Consider the following 22,620-nt stretch of genomic DNA (forward strand, 5'->3'; position numbering starts at 1 on the left):
CAGTCCATCTCCTCAGCTGGCAGTTGTGCAATAAAACCCTACTTCATATGCACAGACATAATCAGTTTATTTCCACATCCTTGCTCACTATTTCACCACCAATATTTTGGTGGCGAAAACTCCATGCCAGCCTTAGAAAAGTCTGAACTCATGACCTGTGGGGAAGAATTCTTCAGAGAGCTCCTGTTTCATTTTTGAATCCAGAAATCAAATCTATTCTTTTCCTGTATCTCAAAACACTTGTAACTTCAGGTGGCAAAGAAGAACTAAGACCTAATTTTTTCATTCCAAGTCTTTACAGAGACATATTAGAAACTGATACATGTGAAGACTAAATGTTAGTTATTCAGTGTTAAAACTTACGGAAGTCTGGCTCTGTCCTAGTGACTCATTTGCCAGAGAGGAACTCTACATATTAAGACTTGGAAATCAAAAGGACAAATATTTCCTGCAGGAAGAAAAGGATTCTAGTACGGCAATTTCCAACAGATGGAGAAATCAAATAAAACATTTGCATTTTCTTGCAAGTGGCATATTCTTTTAACACTCAGGTGGCCTATAACCTCTTGACTCATAACAGAACTTGACTCGCTGGGGAAGCAGAGACACATGCTGAGAGAGGTTTCTCTCCACAAAGTTAGTGATGAAGAGCAAAATGGGCACAAATCAGGGCTATGCAAATCTGATGGGACTCAGCGTTTCCCATTAGGCCAATTAGCATTTATCTCTGTATTCTTCTCCTTTTGCTCCTGTTCCATGAAACAGAAGGACTGATATGAGACAGCAATTCTAAATGCTTTTCAGATGAACAGGGACATGCCAGTAAGGACAGGCCAAAAGCTGTGAAGTGGCAGTGGGAATCCACATGAAAAGCCCTAGCTCTACATAAAGTTTCCCATGAATATTGGGATACTCAAAACTTTCTAACAAGTCGCCTCCTCCTCTGCTGGTATCAAGGCAAACCATACATGCATAGCAAGAATATTTTATGGAGATGCTGCTACTTGCAGTCTTGTGTTAATACCTTTCTTTGTGTCTCACAGAGCATATCTCTGCTGTTAATAAAAATGAGTAAACCTCAGCATTCCCATTTTAAAAAAGCACTTCCCCCCAAACTTGAAGCATACTACTGGTCCACTCTTAGTAGCGTCTGTTCTGATCAGGAGTATACTCAAACCTGGTAAAAAAAAGGCGGTATCATATATGTAAGACTACGAAGAAACAAAGCAAAACAAAACCAAATCAAAACAAAAAAAACCCCCACCCACTGCCTCTATTAAAAAATAAACAAAAAATTAGGGAGAATAAAAATAGATCTTAACCTGGAAAAAACATCAAAAATAGAAGTGTCCCCAGAGTAAAAATCTGAGTGCTCTGACCTAATTTGAGAAGTCTGTTGATAGTTTTTAAGTCAATCAGCTTTAGTAAGTAGCGTGCCTGATGATTAAATATTCTGAGCCATGGTCTAAGGCAACACAATCAGCACACAGATCGGAACTTGTTAGTCATGCCAATACCCCTCTGACTCAAATGCCCAGGAAATACCACACTTGGAGAAAATCTGCCCATTTCAGTTGAAGTTGCTCACATCTGCAGAGTAACATCCCAGAAAAAATGAATTTAGTGAGAACTGCTCTGAAGACAAGAGGCGGGCATTTAGGTATGAATAGTCTATTCTAGATGAGTCAAGTTTGCACTTACATTTTGCTCTTTATAAACAAAAAGTTTATTCTTAAAGCATCAGAGCACTCTTGGCTTGAGCCATCTTTGCTTCAAAAGCTGTACACTGAAGAAGAACAAATCCAAAGCAAATGCCTTCAGAAAAAGCTTTGTGAGGATTTTAGGGGGGTTTTTCCTTCCTGCAGTTAATGTCTAATGAGAGATAATAACAGTGCAGGAAGGAAGAGATGGATGCATGAATGTGTACATACACAATCTACCTCCCAAATCATGCATGCCTCTAGAAAAAAAAAATATTCCAGAACATTTGAGGACTATGCATGGGAAATGCTGCAGAATACACAGTGCTGTAATTTTCAGCTCTTCAAGCATGAACATACATTATGAAAATGTGAACAATATTTAACTAACAACACAACTAAAATTAATATTCTAGTTTGAATGTTGCTATTCTGTACTCTTTTTTTAACCCTCAAGTAAGTGACTCCCAGAGCTGTACAATATAGAAATGAGAACAGATGGATATGAGCATTAGCATCTGCCTGGTACCTTAACAGCAGCACTGCACTGCAGATGGGAAAGCCACATCCCTGAAAGCCTGGAGAGTTCTTGTTCCTTGGGACAAGAAAGAACCTTTTTTTTTTTTTTTTTTTTTTTTTTGAGATAATAGCATACAGCCTAACATCCTCTGAGAAGAAGAAACACAGAGTAACAATCTCTACTTAGGGTAGGGCTGAGAGTGAGAATAGGAAAAGGAGTCAACATATATCAAGCAAGCAATGAGAACATGAAGGCAGCTTTGGCTACGTACCTTTTTTCTGCATTGCTGTTCTAAGGTCTTGTTTGCTTTGCTGTTGTTGGCCACTAGCCATTTTCTCTCCATCATCTTCATCGTGGCTAGACTGTCCAACAGTGAGAATCTGCACTTGACTTCCTATCTTCTGAACATCATCTTGAAAAGCAGCTGGGCCATCAATCCCTATCAGACAACAGCAAAAGCCTTAGCTGTCTTTGTGTCAAGAAGTTACTGAAAAGAGAATTGCTCACTTACAAAAAGCATCTTTTCTAAGAATCAGAGATCAGAGGTTCACATTCAATAATATTTCTAGACTTAAATAAGACTAAACTATGCTCCAGGGCAAACATCTTACTTCCCACATACTGCCCTAGACAATCTCCAAGAGGTGATCAGGATTTCACTGTTGCCCTCCTCATCCCCAAAGCATCTCATCCATGCACCAAAAACATTGAAAACTAAGCAGAAGAAAAATTCACTGGAGAAGATTGACAAAGAAAACAGATGCAGCTTTCATAATGACACACAACTGGTCCAGAAACAGATAAGTCTGAGTCCCAGATTCTGCCATATCCCCTAATAAACAGCACTGCTATTATGAAATGATGCTTCAAACTTTCAGAAATCTGGAAAATTCACAAGTAGATCCAGCAGTGTATACAAAAGGAAGAGCAGCATGTTAACATGCCCAAATAAGCCTAGAGTTAGTAAATTGCTATACAGTTAAAACATCAGAGTGAAACTACAAAGATTATATATATTCCCTGGAACCTCCATCCTCTGAGATGCTCAAATCCCAGTCAGGCACGGTCCTGGGCAACCTGCTCTGAGCAGGGGCGTGGGACCAGACAGTCCCCAAAGGCGCCTTCCAGCCTCAGCCATGCTGTGATTCTGTGACTTCTGATGACAGCCAGAAAACTATTTACCTCCTCACGGCTGTAAATCACCTCTGAAGACAAAAAAATTAAAATACAGGGAGGGGTGGGGTGGGGTGTGTTCTTATCACAAGCTAACTTCATTTTTTTCTTCAAGACAGCAAGTTAAAACACTAGATTGCAAATATACTTCAGTTCTTAGTTAAGACTTAGTGCTGGTATATATTACTAAATTAGCTATGTAAAAATGTGCTTTTGCGCCAATAAAAATGGTAATATTATCAGGTACAGATATAGTAAATAACATAAGCCTGTATACTGTTGCTATTCTGAATTTTTTGTTAACAAGCAAGCAACATTGTGGAGAATTAGCAAGCATTGCAAAGAGCTAGTTCAGTAACAGAATATGGTGCTTCTCACACCAAACAGAGCTGAATAAATCCTGTAAGAAGGAGTTGTAGGGATTGGGATTTTTTCAGACTGTGATCTGTAGCAGAAGTCTCCAAGAATACCATTTCAACCCACTTTGCCAGCAGCTGTCAACTTGCATTAAAAGACAACTGAATTATACATTTAGCATGCCTAACTGTACTTTGCCATACTTGCTGTCACTGCCACTGCGATACGAAGCGTCAGTGGAAAAGAGAGTGGTTCACACCCTCAGGAACAGCACTGGCTCTGCAACCTAACAAGATGCAGTCCAACACTGCAGAAGTATTAAATTCACAGAGTTCAAGACCACAAGGCATTACTGACTCATCTGCATCACACAGACCCTTATCTGACCATTTCTGCACCAACCCTGTAAATTCTGATTTACTTACAGTAAAACTAACAACCACCACCAAAAACAAATAAACAGTCTGTCCATCCAACCTTGAAGGACTAAGTAAAGTCCATGGAAATGTTTCTCTCACCTTGGCAGGATGACAATTTCAGACAAAAGCTCTGTGTGATGCCGAACAAATGGTATAATTTCCTGTGTTGCAGGTATAACATGGCAGTGAACAGAATAGCCTTTTTCTTAAATGTTATGTCAGGATAAGCACTACAGTAAAGATGCTCTAGAACAGACAGGTAGCTGCTCAGATCCGCTGCAGTATTTTTAACAGCTTTAACCATATTAACCATTATCATTAAAGGGGCTGCCTAAAATTAGGTTCTTACCTAACACTCTGAATTTCAAAAGTGTTAAGCATCCATGAGTTTAACAAGATGCTCTTAGCTCATGCATCTCTATCTAGCGCCTTAGTAAGCTTTAGATGATGATAACCTAATTTTGAGAACCCATTTCAAAATGAACAAAACACCTTAATTATTCTTCTTCAAAGCAGACATTGATCTGCAGCAAATGAAATGCCTCTGACAGCATTAGACATTGCACTGAGGCTGCTTTTTCCTGATGTCTGCAGAACATCTGCACTCACATCCCATGCTGTCAGGAACATCACGTATTATTAGGCACTAGGACAAAGGCTACACTGGCAGGTGTGCCGGTTTTGGCTGGGGTAGAGTTAATTTTCTTCACAGGAGCTTGTATGGGGCTGTGTTTTGGATTTGTGCTGAACTCAGTGTTGCTAACACAGGGATGTTTCAGTTACCCCTGAGCAGGGCTTACACAGAGCCAAGGCCTTTTCTGCTCCTCACCCCACCCCACCAGCGAGGAGGCTGGGGGTGCACAAGGGGTTGGGAGGGGACACAGCCGGGACAGCTGACCCCAATGACCCAAGGGATATTACATACCATGTGACATCATCCTCAGCATGTAAAGCTGGGGGAAAAAGGAGGGTACATTCAGAGTGATGGCATTTGTCTTCCCAAGTAAACGTTATGTGTGATGGAGCCCTGCTTTCCTGGAGATGGCTGAACACCTGCCTGCCCATGGGAAGTGGTGAATGAATTCCTTGTTTTGCTTTGCTTGTGTGTGCGGCTTTTGCTTTACCTCTTAAACTGTCTTTACCTCAACCCACGAGTTTTCTCAGTTTGACTCTTCCAGTTCTCTCCCCCATCCCACCAGGGGGGAAGCAAGCGAGCGGCTGTGTGGTGCTTAACTGCCGGCTGGGGTTAAACCACGACAGCAGGTCACGCTTTTAGAGAAGAAAAATCAATTTCAGTATTCTGAAGAGTACATCACTGGTAGAGTGTGTTATTAAGCATTATGAATGGTTCCACTGGTGACCCCAATTAAGGGAATGGAAGATGTAGCCAGACAGAGAGGGGGGAAAAAAACCCCACAAAATCAAAAAGAACCTCTGCTGCATTAGAATACTGTAGATGGTTCATGGCAAATGCAGCATTAACTATTTAATATTTGTGTGTGCACACATCTTTGCAGCTATATATGCATGTGTAAAATGGTATTAAATGCAAGCATACATACACATTTCTTTTTTCTGTATCACAAGACATAAGTGTATCTTTGTAAGTCATAGTTCAAAAGGCAGCTTTACCATCACCAATCTAATGTCTGAAAACACTTCCCAGTTTGTGATACTCAAGGTGGATCTCTCGCTATGTTCTCACTTTCTTTGCCTCGCTGACTCCTTTCCACCTACTTACTGGAAGGACGGTTCACTGTGCAATAAAACAAACCATTCATGTCCATAGTTAGAAGTTTGTGAGTTTAAGGGTCAGAAGAGGCAAAGAAGTTGAGAGGGCTGTGCCAAAAAGAAAGTCTTTATTGCTACGGTCAGCATTTTCTACAGCTTTTCCCAAAAACCAGGTAGAAAAAAAACCTGAGAGAGATGTCCTTGAATATCTGCCAGGAAGAAAAGGGAATTTTTGAGAGGTAACTGCGAAGGTGGGCAGGGAGGAAAGAGGAAGACTGAAACAAGCCCCAGAATACCAGTCCCTTCAGTAAAGGCCTTCTGGAAAACTTTGACATGGTCATGTCTCAGATGAAACCCAGCAGTACCAGAAAGGAAAACAATGAAAAAAATGCAACAGAAAATTTGCATTTACTGGCATTTCCATCCTATAAACTACTATTTATCAATGCCTGTATTCTGTTAGCACCTAAAATCTTCTGGACGATATTTATAAATAGACACTACCATGCCCTTAAAAGCTGGTAATCTAAACTACCATGTAGAATGTTTTTAAACTGAATTCATCTAAAAATCTAAGAAATCAAAAATACATTAGGTGGACATGCACTTAACTTTGATTTCAGGTATGGGATTTTTAGATATGATTTTTTTTCTTTTGCTTTAAACACACAAAATGTTAACTATCTACACAAAAAAATATAAATAAAAATCACAAGATCCAGGTCTGGAATAAGGGGAGAGAGAAAAAGGTATGGGAAAAATAAAGAGAACTGCTTCTGAAAGCCTTGGGAAAGGAATAAAGTGGCAAAATTTTGCTTGGTGTTTATGATGTATGAGAAACAAATCTAAGCTTTTGTGCATTTTATGATACCACATTATGCTTGTTTGAAACTTGAGCTTCCAAAGGATAGACCAACAACCCAAAATCCATTCAGTCTCGCTGGATTTAGTAATGACAATACATTTTGAGGATATGAAGTTGAGACCTTGTTTCATTGTTCCAAGCCAGCAATTAAAGGAAATCCCTTTATGGGAGGGTCACCAAGTATATATTTCTCTATCCTACATCCCCAGCAGCTTTCCGCTGAACAGTTTCCAACCATTTTGATATGTCCCATAGATAGATATTAAAATTAATATAGATGAGCCATCTCAATTCTACTAGATATGGTTATCAAATTTCCTTCTGATAAACTAAGCAAATACAGACTACATGGGAGGGAGGCTATAGATCCTGAAGTATATCCAGTATCTCCCTCCTCCTTGGCCCTACAGATCTAGACATTGCTTTGGGGTGGGGTTGTTTTCCCACACAATAGCACCAGTAGAGCATTACAAGTGCAGTTCTGGGTATCCATTTGAGCCTCATCCATTTTTATTTCAGCTTCACAATCCTCAAAATGATTTTGCATAAAAGAAATACACTTCCTAACCCTGTTTGCAAGTGGGAAACTAATAGTATAGTCATGCTGAACGCAAGGCTTAGATCAGTCTGTTGAATAGTCGCTGTCTAAACCCAGAATCTGTAACAGAATAGGTCCGAGTGGAACTTCCTCTCAAAACTGGACAGAAATTATGCATTTCCAGACACCCCATCAGAGAAATTCTCAAAGTCATCACCAGCTAATGACACTATAATATTACAGCCACATAAGAAAAGTAAAGAGAATAGGCCAGAAAAGCATTTTTGATTATTGCATTGCTCAAGAGATAATCAAGAAAGAGTATTTAAAACTTTTAGGTGGCAGAGGGGTGGGGAGAGAAGGTCAAATGGGAGGAAAAGACTACGTACTACCAAGCTATGTATGCCCAGATAAAGTTCAGAGAGGCAGCCGATACATGCGGCCACCACTTACAGATGGGCACGAGACCAAACCTGAGAAAAGATTTTGCTATCTGACAATAGCGCATGATGCACAATGGTAGTCTTGAAAAAATTAGTTAAAGTATGTGACAAACTACCCAGCAGCAAATTACAGGCATAAGCATAGTGAGTCAGCTCTCCAAAACATTATTTAAGTATTTGACTGTATACTACATGAATCCCCAGTAATTGGATCCTGCAGGAAAAGAATCTAATTGTATTTATACACATCATGTTCCCCTCTGCATGTATTTATACATGCAAACATTTTGCTGTGAAAAGATTTTCAGCAAATGTTATTTCCTCTTGGTTCTTTTACATAAACTTCTAAGTACAGGAAAGAATGATTAACTGATTATTTACAGAGAGTCTTTACTGCTCCTAGGACACCATGAAAAGAGAGATTTCTAAATTATTTGAAAATTACTATTATAATAAATTAAGAATTTCTTCATAGGACATTTGCAAACTAAGAAAGAAACTAAAAAGAACATCAGAGAGAACTAATTCATCTCAGTGATTGAATGGCAACCCAGATTACACATCAGGAAAGGAATATAGCGTAGAAAACAAGAAAACATCCCTACTTTACAAATGAGGAACTGAAGGATATAAAAATTCTTGTTCTCATTTTATAAAGCATTTAAGACACAAATTCAACATGTGAAGTCAGGCATATTGCTCACAGACTAAGTTTTAAGAATATTCTTAAGCCCTTTGCAGATCAGATCTGAAGAGCTGACTGAGGTCAGGCAGGAGGTCTCTAGAAGAGAAAAATCTCAAGACGCATTTTCTGACTCAGTTGCATACAACAATGCTTCTACAACAGTATGTCCTTGCTGTCAGCAAATGCAGGCACACCAGAAAATTTTCTCTCTCTCTCTTTTTTTTTTTTTGGTAAAATGTGCCTTTGAGGGCAAGATTACCAGGTTAGACAAGCCACTGGTCTGACACAGAAGTCATATCCAAGTGGATAACAGTCAAGGTTGCGGCCAGCAGCAACGCTGCAATTGCAATTGCTCTTCAAGAACACTGCAGAGCAGCTCTTCCTCCAGCGTAGGGATGGCAGCGTAACCCTTCAAAGGCTGGCTGGCCTACTCCGAGGTCAAAGACACAGAGCTTGTCCTCAACGAAATCTGTCCTCATTAGACTGACACCAGAACAAATAAGAGTTTCCGTCCTTTAAAGAACTTGGCTTAGAGCAAACCCTGCTTCTGCTTTTATTGTCCCAAGTGATCTACATTTTTAAATTAAAAAGACAACACAACAGTTGATTTTTTTTTTAAATCTGCATTTATGAAGAAGCATGACCACTAAGTATAATAACATTTCCTTCCAGAACAGTGATACAAGAAAGTAGTATTGCACAAACCAGTAAGTGAAAAAGGTTCTTTCTCAGAATGATTGCTTAGGAAGCTCTAATAAAATGGCTAGAATGAAATATCATGAAATTACATCTTCTAGAAATTTAGAACTCCATTGCTTCAAAAAGAAATAAAAGATTTCTCTCTCTCTCACACACACACACAGAGACAGGTGGGTGAAACTCTCCTCAAAGTCAATTTACTGAAAAAGTAGAATGTTTAAAGGGGGAAAAGCATTTTTTTGGTCTATTTTTAGGACTGAATAACCTTAAGTATTGTAGCTGTTAATATTTTGTAAGCCATTTCCCACTATATGACTGTTCTCATAGGGGCTGCACATCCACTGATATGGGCTCAAGCAATTGCAAAATCACAAAGGGATTTGTTTATAGGGAAAGGGGGCAAAGAGAAATATTTTTTTTTTTTTTTAGGAAAGGACCTGTGGAGGTGATTTAGTCCAAAATTCCATCCAAAAGAAGGACTATCGCTAACACCAGACCAGGTCACTAACAGCAAGTGCTTGAGCACCACGCTCTGCACTCACTTTGATGAAATCTAGAAAACTGTAGCAGGAACTGTACTTTCATAAATCTCTATCCTGAGGAGGCCAAAATGACTTCTTCACAATCAAGCTCATGTGTTGCCAAAGCACAGCCTGAAAAGGTTGTCAGATCTAGAAATAACAGGACTTTTCTTAGTGGAAACTCACTTATTGTTCCTCCTACCCTTTCTCTAATGCACAGGGAAGCCGAGATAAACCTACTTTACATGAACTTCCCGCCCTCCATCAGAAAGGAAGTGTTATAGTGAGAAATGATGCTTCTCATCCAACAAATGGTGCTGCTCTCTTAGTCAGCCAGCGTTAATGTAGTTCCTTGCTCTGTATAAAAATGGGACAGGATGCACAAATCAAAACAGACAGGCGTGAAAGAGGGAAAAGAAACACGAACGAGCAAACCAAATCAAAATATGAAATAGCCATCCTGGCAGAAAAAGTGCTGTGTGCCAGAGCACCTCATTTGCTTTCTGACTCTCATAAAGACAGGAGGGAATACCCAACATACTATATACATTTAATGTACAACATAAAAGAAAAATTGCTGGGAAGGTATTGTTTATTTGAATGTTTTAAACACAACCAGATTCCTGATTTCAGTGACAAAAATAATTCATTTATATTGCCCATGCAGTGAATGAACCGATGCAGTTCAGAGCAGGGTTTTCCTAGAATGTACTTACATGCTAAAGTGCAAGAGTGTTAGGAAAAAAACCCAAAACAAACAACAACTTTTCAAAGAATGATTCTTGAATTTTCCTATCAGATTTCGCTTTGAATTAACTGCTGGCTTTGCATGGTTTTCTGTTTGTGGTTTTTGGTTTTTTTTTTAAAGGTTCCATTTTATCTTCCTGATTTGTTTTTCCCCCATTCATTGCACATAGCCAAAAAATGCACTTTATTCAGTATATTTATTAATTTCTTCACAAACTTATATTGGGGAAAAAAACCTAACGAAACAAAAAAACTCACATCACTATGTACCTGTAATACTTTTAGGAATCTCAATTTTTAAAGAATCGTCAAGGTATTTGATATCTAAAGATGCTCTGGCTTTGCATTTGTAATACTATGCAGGGTGCATACTTTTCATAGGTTCCTGCTGCAACTATTTTCACTTGATTGCGTTATTTTTCTGTTGAACCACCTAGTGATACTATACACCAGTTTCACTAATCACCCCTTACTAGCATCACAAATCAAACCAGAATTTGATCCACTACCTCCACTGGAAAGATAACCATTTTACATATTCATTCGTTACATTTTATTTTTTTTTCCAATACCGAATATTATGTCAAACAATAAACTGGGAGACCAAATCTTTCAGAAATACCAGTTTAATGAGCTAAGCTACTGCAAAGTGTCATCAATTTACTGCATTTGCAGGCTCTGTCCCACAAAAACTATGTTTCTTTTTAAAAATAGGCACAGTGTATACTGGATATCACCATTAAGAATGAAATACCAGTAATAATCACAGATTTAGAAAAAATTGCTAAATACTGTACCACCCATCACAGAATTACAAAATGCACTGACCTCTAACTTGAGAGGCACAATCAGCTCCACATGAGCAATTAGCCACATTCCTTTTCTTGCCTTATGTCACTGTAACCTCATTAAACCTCAAATTTCCTTCGCATTCATATTTAGTGCATTGTTCTGATCATAGTTTCATCATTCTTCGAGCCACTTAAAAAAGCATTACACATCTAAGACCAGAGTACAATCATTACAGTACTGCTTCAAGAGCTATTCATGTATAATTCAAGGATTTTTTTCTCTGAATTAGCTTATTATTCATAGGATCTGGTCTAAAGGTTCTTTTTTCTTAAAGCACAAAGAGCTTGGCTATGCTTAGAAAGGTACTTCTACACTATAGCTAAATACTAACAGAAACCTTTAAAATGCTATTTTAGCATGTAAAGTGCATTCACCCCTCAGCATTCATCCTGCTCGTTCACTGGATATACAAAAGTTACAGTCAGAGTGGAGACAAAACCTGAAGCAATTGCAAAGCTAAAAGCAGAACATAAAACTTGGAAGGTTTGGTCTAATTACCAATGAACGTCCTCCAACAAAATCTCTTATGCCATAAAACGGTATAGAGCCATTTAACCTTCATCCATTTTCACTAGTTAGATCTGAAGTTACTAGCAAATTCATTCAATATTATTATAAAATCTTTTCTTAAGACTCACACTTACTCTTAAAAGTAACTGAAAAATTGATACAAGTTCCACTACAGGGCTCTGCTACCACCTGCATTTTCTTCATTCCTAAGTAACAGAAATTAGCTAGGTCTGTAGTGGATTGATCAGTAAAATCCCTCCGGAATTTTAAAGTCAGATTCGGTTTTACTTTTTCATCCAATCACGAACTATTTTGCAGCTTCGCTAAAGATGCAAGACTGGAAATCCAGTTATATTCCCCTGCAAACACTCCAAGTTTACAACACTATCAAAGGTAAACTAGATATGATTCCAAAGGTGAAATTATCCATGAATGAACAGTTAAAATACCAGCGTGCAGAAAAAGGAGACGAGCTGGATGAGAAAGTGCTGTGTGTACACTCTGAACATACTTTAACTGACAGGGATATTTGCTACTTGAGGTTTGTTACTGATCATCAACAGAAACTTCAGGAGACGAGGTGCTCAAAATTTTTGTTAGTATAATTGATGAATAACACCTCCACTGTACAGAAACATACCTAAGGTGCAATTGATGGGCAAATGCTGAGGGCCAGGGAAGACCACACATAGCATTGCAAGATGAGCAGGAAGAATTACAGCCAAAGCAGAGGTTTCTACAGCTAACAATATTAGTTTCCAACACACAGAGCAGTATCACCATGCAAAAGTTCTCAGCCTACATAAAGTGACATTACTTTTACTGACACAACTTGCTTCTATTAAAATATGCCAACATTTGCCTGTTTGGGGAATTTTTCAGAAAATGAATAAAAACATTACTGGCATATGAGAAAAATACAAGGTGTTACCTGCTGTGAGGTAATAAAAACCCATGCAACTCCTTCACGTGCACACAGAGTGCTCCTGGACGACCCTGCCTGCACCTAGCCGGTAAGTTCAGAGCGCGCTATCCAGCCAAGGCAGCCCCCGCCTGCACATCGCCAGGCTCCACAGAACAGCCCTGGAAATCACATGCTCAAACGATTACCGTTTCTTCCTATGTGCCTCACTAGGCCTGGGGTTAGGATATTGGTCATGGAATATTTTAGTCAAGAGCTCATCAGTGAACTGCCTAGAAAAACACATGAATGTATACAGACGTTGGTGTTATAAAATGGAAATTTGTCAAATCAAACCTACCATGCCTGACCAGCACAATATCTTACGTTCTGAAGATAGTACAGACGTAGACATCCCATAAAGGCAAAACACACACTATATGAGGTGAAAGAGCCTCAAGGTTATGCAGTAACCATGATTTAAGTATTATCCCGCACAATGCTCAGTTACAGCCTAAGACAGGTTTTCTTTTAAACTAGTAAAAGAATTTTTACTCTTTAGGAAGATGTACTTCAAAATAAAGTTTGGCATCTGTATTACCATGCTGGAGTGGCATTACTTTTTACATTAAATTGAGAATCATGAGCTTTCTGTTCACTTACTTTGCCAACAATTCTTACGCTCAGTTAATTTTACTTTTGACTTTTACTTACTATTTTAAGCCTAGATATTAACAGGCACCATCTTTTTCTTCAAATATATGAATAAAGTCTTTACCTCAGGGCCAGACTTTAAAGCCTGTCTAACCTAGGGCTTTCTCTGCAGCCAGAGGGACTACAGACATAGAGATGCCATAGATTCAGATCTCGAGAATTAAGCTATAATATGTAAAGGATGTGTAAAGGATTTTGATAGGATAGGCTCGAGTCCTGCAAAATTCCTATAGATAAGCCCCAATACTCTAACCTCAACAACTACCCTTATTAGTCATTGCTATCTTTAAATAAGACTTGTAAATATACACTATTTTCTTACTTAAGCAATAATGGAGACAGTGTTGGACATACACAAGACAGGAATACAATACAGTCCAGGCAGGACAGTGTCACAGGAGCCTTATCCAAGAATTGCAAATTATTGGAAAGGTATTTATTAATTTCATTAGTCATTCATCATCAAATAAAAAGAAACTGTATGTGGTAAAAAAACCTCTCTCTTTTTGTGAGTGTGTATATACATAAAATATTTGAATATCTCTAAAGTAGCTCATGTTACTTCTTTCATCTAGTCTATATAGTTCAAATAGTAAATCCAATAATGGCAATGTCATCTCTACCTACCTTTTTGTCACTATCAATAGCGTATTTTTTTCACCTACCTAATCTTACCCAAAGTCATTGCAGAAAATTTTTCATACAAACACCTCCCATATGTCAACCAGGTGGGACAGAGTAACATTGAAGTAACAACTTGAAGAACCCCTTTGAGGATGTTATCTCGGTTTTGTTGAATTGATTTTCAAAATGCCCACTTAACCTCTAATTTGTACAGTTTAAACCTCAGTAAGAGTTTGGACAGAAATTATTGCAATTTAAGGCTGTTTCTCCAAATTACATTACATGCAGATAGTCTGAAAAACCACATTGGTGTAAGATGGTTCTAACTTCGTTAACGCTGCAGGAAAACACGAGCATCTTTCCATCAGTACTTCTTCCCCCCTCTGCAGTCTGAACAAACTCTCCCCTTTGGAAAAGTCTCAGTTTACAAATTTCAGCCCTCCTTCACTGCCAGGTTGTACATGCCAAGACAAGACCAAGTCACTCACATTTTTCAATCTCATAAAATTTCAAGACATAACTTTTAGGCAATTATCAGACATTCAAAGAAATTAAAGAAAAAAAAAGAAAAATAAGTATTTTGCAGTCAATTTAACACCTGACATTCAGCCACATGCAGCTAACCTTTGTGTTTCCCTTTTTTCTCCTTTCTGGCGCTGCCAGTCTGACAGCTCGCAGCTCCTGCCTTGGTTTTTTTAGTTGGTTTCGAAGCTTGGGCATCCACTATCACCTTTACATCTTCCTGTTCGGCCTCCTGCACTGCTTGAGAGATTATGGGTACCCCACCAAAAAGAAAACCAATGAGAGAGAAGAGAGAAACAAAGAAAGAGAGAGAGAAGAGAGAATGAATTGAGAACTCCGTGAAGGCATAAACAAGTAAGCAGACATAGCAGAGTTTGTTTGGTATTCATTGTTTGTTTGGTATTCAGACACTTCATGCAGAGAAGAGAATCAAATAAACCAGAATTTGCAAAGCTATAGTAAAAACCTGAAAGTGTTAGGTTAGCTGGGATGTATTTCCTACTTTTTTTCCTCCTTCCAGTAATATATCAGCTCCTAACTTTCAGGCCAAAAGTGACATCAGAATATTAATGTGTTGCTGAGCTATCGCAGGAAGCACTTTCCCTCATAGTAAAGTTCTGCCAGACTGATCATCAACAGTGGCAGCATGAAGGTAGAAAAATTCTATTTAGACTTTGTAGTGCCTATGCTTAAAGCTACATCCTAACCCTGTAAACAAGGAATCATCGGAAGGTTATTTTCAAAACACATCTTGCACAATTGTATATATCACAGTATGATGAGTAGAACAGCCATGCATTTTATGATGAAACTATATCTAAGTGGAAATTAAAAACTCCTTCTACTTTGTAGCATACACAAATTAATTAATTCCTTAGAAGTCTCAACATAATATGCATGGCATAGACTGTGAACATCAGCATAATTCATTCAATGCTAGTTGTTTTCAAAGTAAAAAGAGGCTTTATCATTTTCTAAAAGCATAACACACTTTGAGGTCAATATTTGAATCTGTGAAAGCAACACATACCACAACTCTGTCTTCTGGCCAGGCCAAGCCTTGAAGTGAAATAATATTGAGTTTACAAAGGCATAAAAGCAATTACCTTAGTGAAATACATGAAGGAATCGTCAAACTTCACACCCCAAACAAAACCACCTGAGATTTTGGTGCCAGCTGCTGGTGATTGTTAATTGCTAAGCCACACTCACTTCACATGATGACTGTGGTTTATCTCAGAGCACTATCATCCTGGCACCTGAGGCCTTCCACCACCCTTTCTTTTTCCCAAAACTAAAGTGCTTTCTTTAAAAGGATAAAAAAAGTCCACTAAGGAACCTTACTGGAAAGAACTGGTTGCCCATAAAATTACTTTAAAAATATCCCGACAAACTTCATAAACCCTCAAAAGACCAAGTGATGCTCAATGATGTGTGGACTGCCAGTAATCACTCTTTGGAGTGGGAAGTTCTTCCTAGGTGTCTGGTCTGTGAGACAACTTTCCTGTTCACTAAATCCTTCATGCGCATGAAGAGCAACAGAAACACCAAGGAGATTCTCAGAGTAAGATGAAACAGATTTAACCACGTCTGTGTAGACTCTGGCTTACATACCCACAGCTACCCTCCCCAGCACGGCAATCGATTATGAATAGCATTACATTCACAACACAATGAGCACTCAATATTAACACACATTCCTTTTCTCATTATGCAGCAGAATAGTTCAAGTTTTATAGAGAATATACATTAAATTAGTACCGGAGTGACTAAAAGCCCAAAGAAACAGCTTGTCACTGCCCAACTCCTCATTCCTGTCTTTATCATACACTAATCACAAGACTGCCATCCCTTTGCTAAGTGTGAAGGAGCACTGGAAATGAATAAGACATAACCAAAGGAGTGAGCACACAAGACGCCAGGGAAAATGGCATATATAAAAGTCAGTACACTGTGTCCTATTTCCCCGGGCATGGCAGCCTTGGACTGAGCAGGGAAACAAAGAGTCCCCTCCACAGGCTTTAAACAGGTGTGACTTGCCAACCTAGTCATCTATCCTATATTTGTAGCTCAGTCTCTCTTTAAAAACTAATGTGTGTTCTTTTAATTGTTTTAAAGGTGATAACCCATGTTATAATTAAATTCAGTACTTAACAAATGACCTATATTAAATGACCAGACAGTTCATTTAAAGCATTTAAAGCATATGGTGATATTCATTCTCTCGGATGAAGCATCATTTACTTGGTCCAAAGCAACGATTAATCAGCAAAGGATGAAACATTCTGACACTGTTGACTGAAAAGTTAAAGACTTATCTTTACTATCTTGTTATCCATCCTTTGATCTAACAAGTAAAAGTCTGAAGCTTTTTGAATTACTTTTGTCTCATAATTTTCAGCAAAAGATATCTGATTATAAGTACAGTGATGGAGCTCCAAAGGACAGAGAAGGAAATATTTCCATTGAATTACTCTATAAGGCAGAGAACAAGATTTCAGTCCAGTAGCCATTTTGAGCATATACTATCACTGCTGTCTATGGTAAACAGGACTTTTAGACATAAGTGATGGAGGCTGCAAAATAAGATTTAAACCATAAATGTGCAGATACTGCAGCTGGGTTCACGAAAGGAAGGAACTGACACAATTTCATGTTTCTAAAGGATGCTTTTTTGAGCTTTACCATTACATTTAAACCACTACCTCTAAAATAAATCCAAATCTAATCCCAAAATACCATCTCCACCACAAAACCATCTTGTTCTTAGCCATCAACTATTCAGCAAATAGCAGACCTCGGCTAAGGCTCATCCACTCACTAATGTTTTCTCTTGTGAGTGCTACTGACCAAATTCAGTTCAGGACATCACTGAGCTCCAGGGGACTCGGCGGCACACTTGCCTTCAAGCACAGGGTAAGCACTGGTCTCCCCTGCCTGTAAGCGCTAACCTGCCCACACCTCCATGTGCAAGCGCTGCCCGCTGCGGCGCGGTAGGAAGCGAAGGTCACGCAGCACGGCACCTCCTGCCAACAGCGCCAGTCAATACTTGGATCCTCGCAGAGGGTGGGCAACGGGCTATCTTCTGAAGCCTGCCGACCTACAGAGAGAGGTCTGTGGACCCACCTTGCTCAGCGGGTCCAACAGATTTAAATAGGTGGAGTAAAGTAAAAAAATCTGTTTTCTGTTTCCAGTGCTTTCTCCTGCCCTGGAGAGTTGTAAGAACGACCACTTCTAATACCCTCTGTACCCTCTCTGCAGCTGGCCATTAGCACGTGGAGTTTTGAACTTACCAAACCAGCACTCCATCTAGTCTTTCCTTGTGGAGATGAAGCAATTTGTAGAGGCAATGTTTATCCCCAACGCTGTTGTCAAGGGATCAAATGCCTTCCCCTCTGCCCTTTACTACATCTTTGGATCGCTAATAACAGTCTGACAAGAATTTCCCTTCTCAGCAGGATGGGAACCTTCAGACAAACTCTAACCTGCGTTCTCCACAGGCTCTAGACAGCCCCATAAAACAATTTACAGTTCCCCGTAAGAAAGCCTGAATAAGGAAAATAAGATAAACTGGCCTCCCTAGATAATATTCACCAGTGTGACAATATGATTATGTCCTCAGTTGGATGTTAAAAAGTTAAAACCAATGACAGGCAGTACCACAGGATAAATAAATTAAAAACCTTAAATGCACCTATAGAGGGATAGATTTTTCAAAGACTGTCATTCAAAAATGCACTCATTTCAGTATAAAAAAGAAATTTAGGCAATTTTAAAAAGCCTACTTAATAACTATTGATAGTTATCTTAAACAATATGAGACTACATTTGAAAATCTAGCCTGATATTCCATATTCCTCACCCCAAATTATTTAAATCTTCACTTAAAAAAAAAAAAACCCATAGATTTTCCTTTTCTGTTAGAGTTATTTGTTTGTACTAAAATTTGCATTTAGACAAGACAAAAATGGAGGAGCATGTGTTGCAGTGAGACAGAATTCCAAACAGCAAATAACGCTGGACTGTCAGATCTGGTGTTTCATTCTCATTTGGACTCATAAATTGTAAGAAATAGTTTTGAGGTAAGTGGCAAGCTTTCAAATAATACAATGACATGATTTTAATTTTAGTGTTATTCATCCATGTTCATTAAATCAAGTACTGACTACTAACCTCAACACAGTATTAGAAAAAAAATACTTTTGGGGAGACAGAAAAGAGCGCAGATTACGATATTAATTCAGGATCCGAGCTGGAAAGAAAAGAGGAACAACAAACAAACAGTCTATTAACATAGTATAAGGTGAGCATAGAAGGACTTGCATCAAAGCAGAGAAGGGCAGTGTCCTGGCTTTGCCTTCCATCACCACCGGCCGAACTGCTAAAAGTGGGAAAAAGAAGCCTCTCCCACGAACCAGTTCTGGGTTGGACAACACTGCATGTTACAGGGATAAAGTTACAATGCGCAATCAAACAAAAGGATGCAAGTAAGTGAAGTGAATAATCTGTGATGCAGACAACACAGAATTGAAAAAAAATATTGAAAGATCATTATCCACACATATTTATACAAGTCAATGAAAACGAAAAGCATGTTTTTCCATCTGGACTTCATGATGAGAAGTTCACACAGGAAATTAGTTTCAAAGTAGCATGCAATGAAAACGCAGATTTTCTTTTTCCATTTGCATGACCATTTTTCTTGATAGCAGTGCTAGCACACTTTTATGATCTTAAAGGAATAAAAAAAAAAATCTATCAATCAAAACTTACCAATCTCTATCATATAAAAATGCCATGTGCTAAAAAAAGAAGTGGTTTTGATCAGAACGTTATGTGAATAATGAAGTGAGTGAAAAATCACAAAAAGAAAAAAAATTTAAATGGAAACATTAAACATTTGTGCAGTCTGCCTGGAAAACACCTTAAATAGAAAGAGGCTGAACCAGATGATGAGGTATGCGAGGCAAGTCATTGGCTCAATTGTATAAGGCAAATATTCATTCTATTTACCAACGTCTTCTAAACAGTAAAAGTGAAATCCAGAATAAATACCATACCAAAAAAAAGATAAACTACAGTTCAGTCAGAGCGTACCTTAACAAATCAATGCAAATTGGTCGTCCTTTTCTTACTGTTGCCTGAGATGCTCTTGTGTTTCACTGTAAGAATGGCTTGCTATTTTACTTTGTAAAGTTCTAGCCTTGGTGAATCTTGCTGTTATTTGGACTGTCGTTCATTATTACTTTATTTAATCAACTTAGATTCTGAACTGGTCTAGCATTTCTACAGTCATCTAAAAGACACCAGATTCTATCAAAAATATTCTGAAGATGGGCAAATCCACTATATTTTACAATGTAATGAAATATTTTTATTAGTTTTATATAGACAGTAAAATTAGTTAAATACAAGGGCCTGAATTAGGGCAAGGACTCTGATACATTAGTTACTATTTAATCACACACAAAGATTTGATTTCTGCTTCAAAGTGCTTATAACCAAAGGCATTACCTCTGCAGCTAGTAACTTACAGTCAGATTCCAGATTCCCAAAAACTTATATTGCCCATAAATTCCTTATGGTTCCTTGCAGTTTATCTGTCGAACGCTGATGTGTTGACTAGGCTGATTTTACAAAGGTGAAAATACTCCTAAGTGAAACTGAATGTGAACAGGTTGAAAAAAAAGGAATGAGTGTACATGAGAACCTGGTGCTGCTTAAGGACATTACTAAAAGCTCATTGCTATAAGGAGATTTCCTCAGAAAGAATAAAGGAAGGAATTAAACAAAAGATTCTTCTTAACCCCCACATATCTGCTGTCTGACCCTGGGGAGGGGGAAAGAAAAGGAAGCATATGAAATGGAGAGTTAATAGCAATGAATTAGACTCTTTGGGAAAGCAGACAACTAATAAAGCAAGCTAATATTATCCATGAAAGACCTATGCCGAGAGGATGAAGGACAGTAAGAAATTACATAATTATTTTGCATACCGGGGCCCTGAGAGCAGGAGTAGGCTTTGATTGCCCTGACGAGCCTCCCTGGGGGCTTCCACCCACGCCCTGCCCATGGGTTTCAGCTCTGCCCAGGGCTATGCTGTAGGTGTGCTGGTTCCCAGCTGCATCTCCTGGGAGGACCCTGGTGCTACGCTGTAGGTACCTCATCTGCTCAATGGACCCCTCCTACGTACGCAGCAGCCTTGTCTCCTGGCCCTGACTGGCACCCTGGAGGGCCCTGGCCCCGGTTCATCCCTTGTGTCTGGGACTGTGGAGAATCCTGTAGCAGTGGCCGGCTCTGCCCGCCATGTTTGAGGTCTGGGGATGGTGCTCCGTCTGCAAGGGCATTGCCCGTGCCGGGGTCACCCGTTCCTCCTGGCTCCTGCTGCTCCCGGACACTGAGATTGTCAAGGACAGAAAATACTGGCTAGTTGTGAAGTAGTAACTGAAAGTAAATAAACTTTAAGTGGAACTTCAAAGCAAAGAGAAGCGAGTTTTTCAAGCAATTTTGAGCAATTGCCTCTAAACTTCCTTCTCAAATCTTTCAGTACCAAGAACCACAAAAAGACCTCTAAACCCCTTACTACCCGCTGCTCTCTGATCCTTGCTGCTGGGTTAGTTTGTTTGTTTTGGAAATGTATTAGTGCAGTAAGGACTGCTGATAAATCAAAAAGATGCTTTAAAGGATGAAGGTGAAGAGACTGCGGCTGAAAGGGAGATTTTAGAATACATGCTTACTGGAAGTGAAGTATTTTGCCGACATGATACTTGGAGTGCTGCCTGATCTCTCAGTATTAATAGTCTTGTGCACAGAACATTCCTTGCTATCCTCAAAAAATAAACTAATACTTTCTCATTTCAAGGTCAGTGGAAAACAGGGATGGCAAGATGCTGTTTTGATGAACACACAAATATATGGGTTTTTTAAATGAATGATTAACTGATGTCATCTCCTAAAGCTGACAGCTTGATACTCATCAGAAAACTCTCTCTCATCATTCATGGTAAAGGAGCAGAATGACACATCAAATTTAACAATCCAGAGCTATGACTTGTCATCAGAAGTCTGTTAAACACACCACACAACCATTACATCTAGATGCGCTGACAAATGTCAAAGAAGGAAAGTAAAAATTAATTTTGCATTTTTACACATGGTTAATTTAAATCTCTAAATTGGAAGTTGCCATGAAAATTACTCTGAGAGTATCTAATTGAAAACATTTTTAATTTCAAGTCTTAACAAAAAAAAAAAAAGCCACATCTGCAACAGAGTATGGTAATATTAATGAAAGCATATCTGGCACTTCTTCAAATCTCTGCCTTCCTCAGTCCTGCAAAAAGAAAAATCACCATGCAGTGGAAATTCACCATTTTCACAGAAGTAAAATTACTCTTCTCTGTAAAAATGGGTTTTCATCATTTGCATTAAATAATGTAATTAAATTGTTGCAGTAACTAGTGTATCGCTGCATGCTACTTGACTCCAGGAACGCTCAGTATGTCTTTGCAACCCAGACTGAACAGAACTGTACTCACAGCAGAATTTTGCAATGTCATATCAAGCTAAAACGTTTGTTCAGGTTTTCAACAAACTTCACAAAATACGTGGTGTAGAGATACAGGAAAACAAACCAGCAGATGTGACTGTGAGACACTACAGAATGGCAAGTAAAATTTAATAAAAACTTTAAACAAACAGGTAGCAATATGTCCTTATGAAGGACACTAAATTGAAAATAAACAAGAACACAAGCAAGAGAAGACAAAGCAATTTGTAAGTGACCCCTCCTATACAGAGGGATTACATTTATTCCAGTGAATAAACTACTTTGTTGTCTTTAATATACAATGTAAACTTAATAACAATACAAAATGTTGTTATTGGTTCTTATTTCGCTATGTATAATGAGGAAATAGCAATGAAGTTGTATTTGGTACTGCAAGAGAGAGAGGCATTATTTCTAATAATAACAACTGGAGCCAAACATCATGGAAGTTAATGGAAGGATACCTGTTTCTTGAAATGGCAGGCAGATAATTTAGGGTCTAACCTGCAAGTATGGTCCCAAAACTATATTAATAAAGTTCATTTCAGTA

The 22,620-nt window shown here is 38.6% G+C and overlaps 1 protein-coding gene across 1 annotated transcript in view; it reads right to left on the reverse strand.

The window, feature by feature from the left end:
* Positions 1-22,620, reverse strand: part of LOC104166828 (tubby protein homolog) — a 40,061-nt gene that overhangs the window by 13,043 nt on the left and 4,398 nt on the right. Inside the window, exon 2 of the mRNA XM_009706910.1 lies at positions 2,492-2,659. Within this exon, the coding sequence (XP_009705212.1) occupies positions 2,492-2,659 (168 nt within the window). The remainder of the gene's footprint in view (positions 1-2,491; positions 2,660-22,620) is intronic.

Source organism: Cariama cristata, unplaced genomic scaffold (genome assembly GCF_000690535.1).
Source record: "Cariama cristata isolate BGI_N322 unplaced genomic scaffold, ASM69053v1 scaffold3769, whole genome shotgun sequence".
Classification (NCBI taxonomy): domain Eukaryota; kingdom Metazoa; phylum Chordata; class Aves; order Cariamiformes; family Cariamidae; genus Cariama; species Cariama cristata.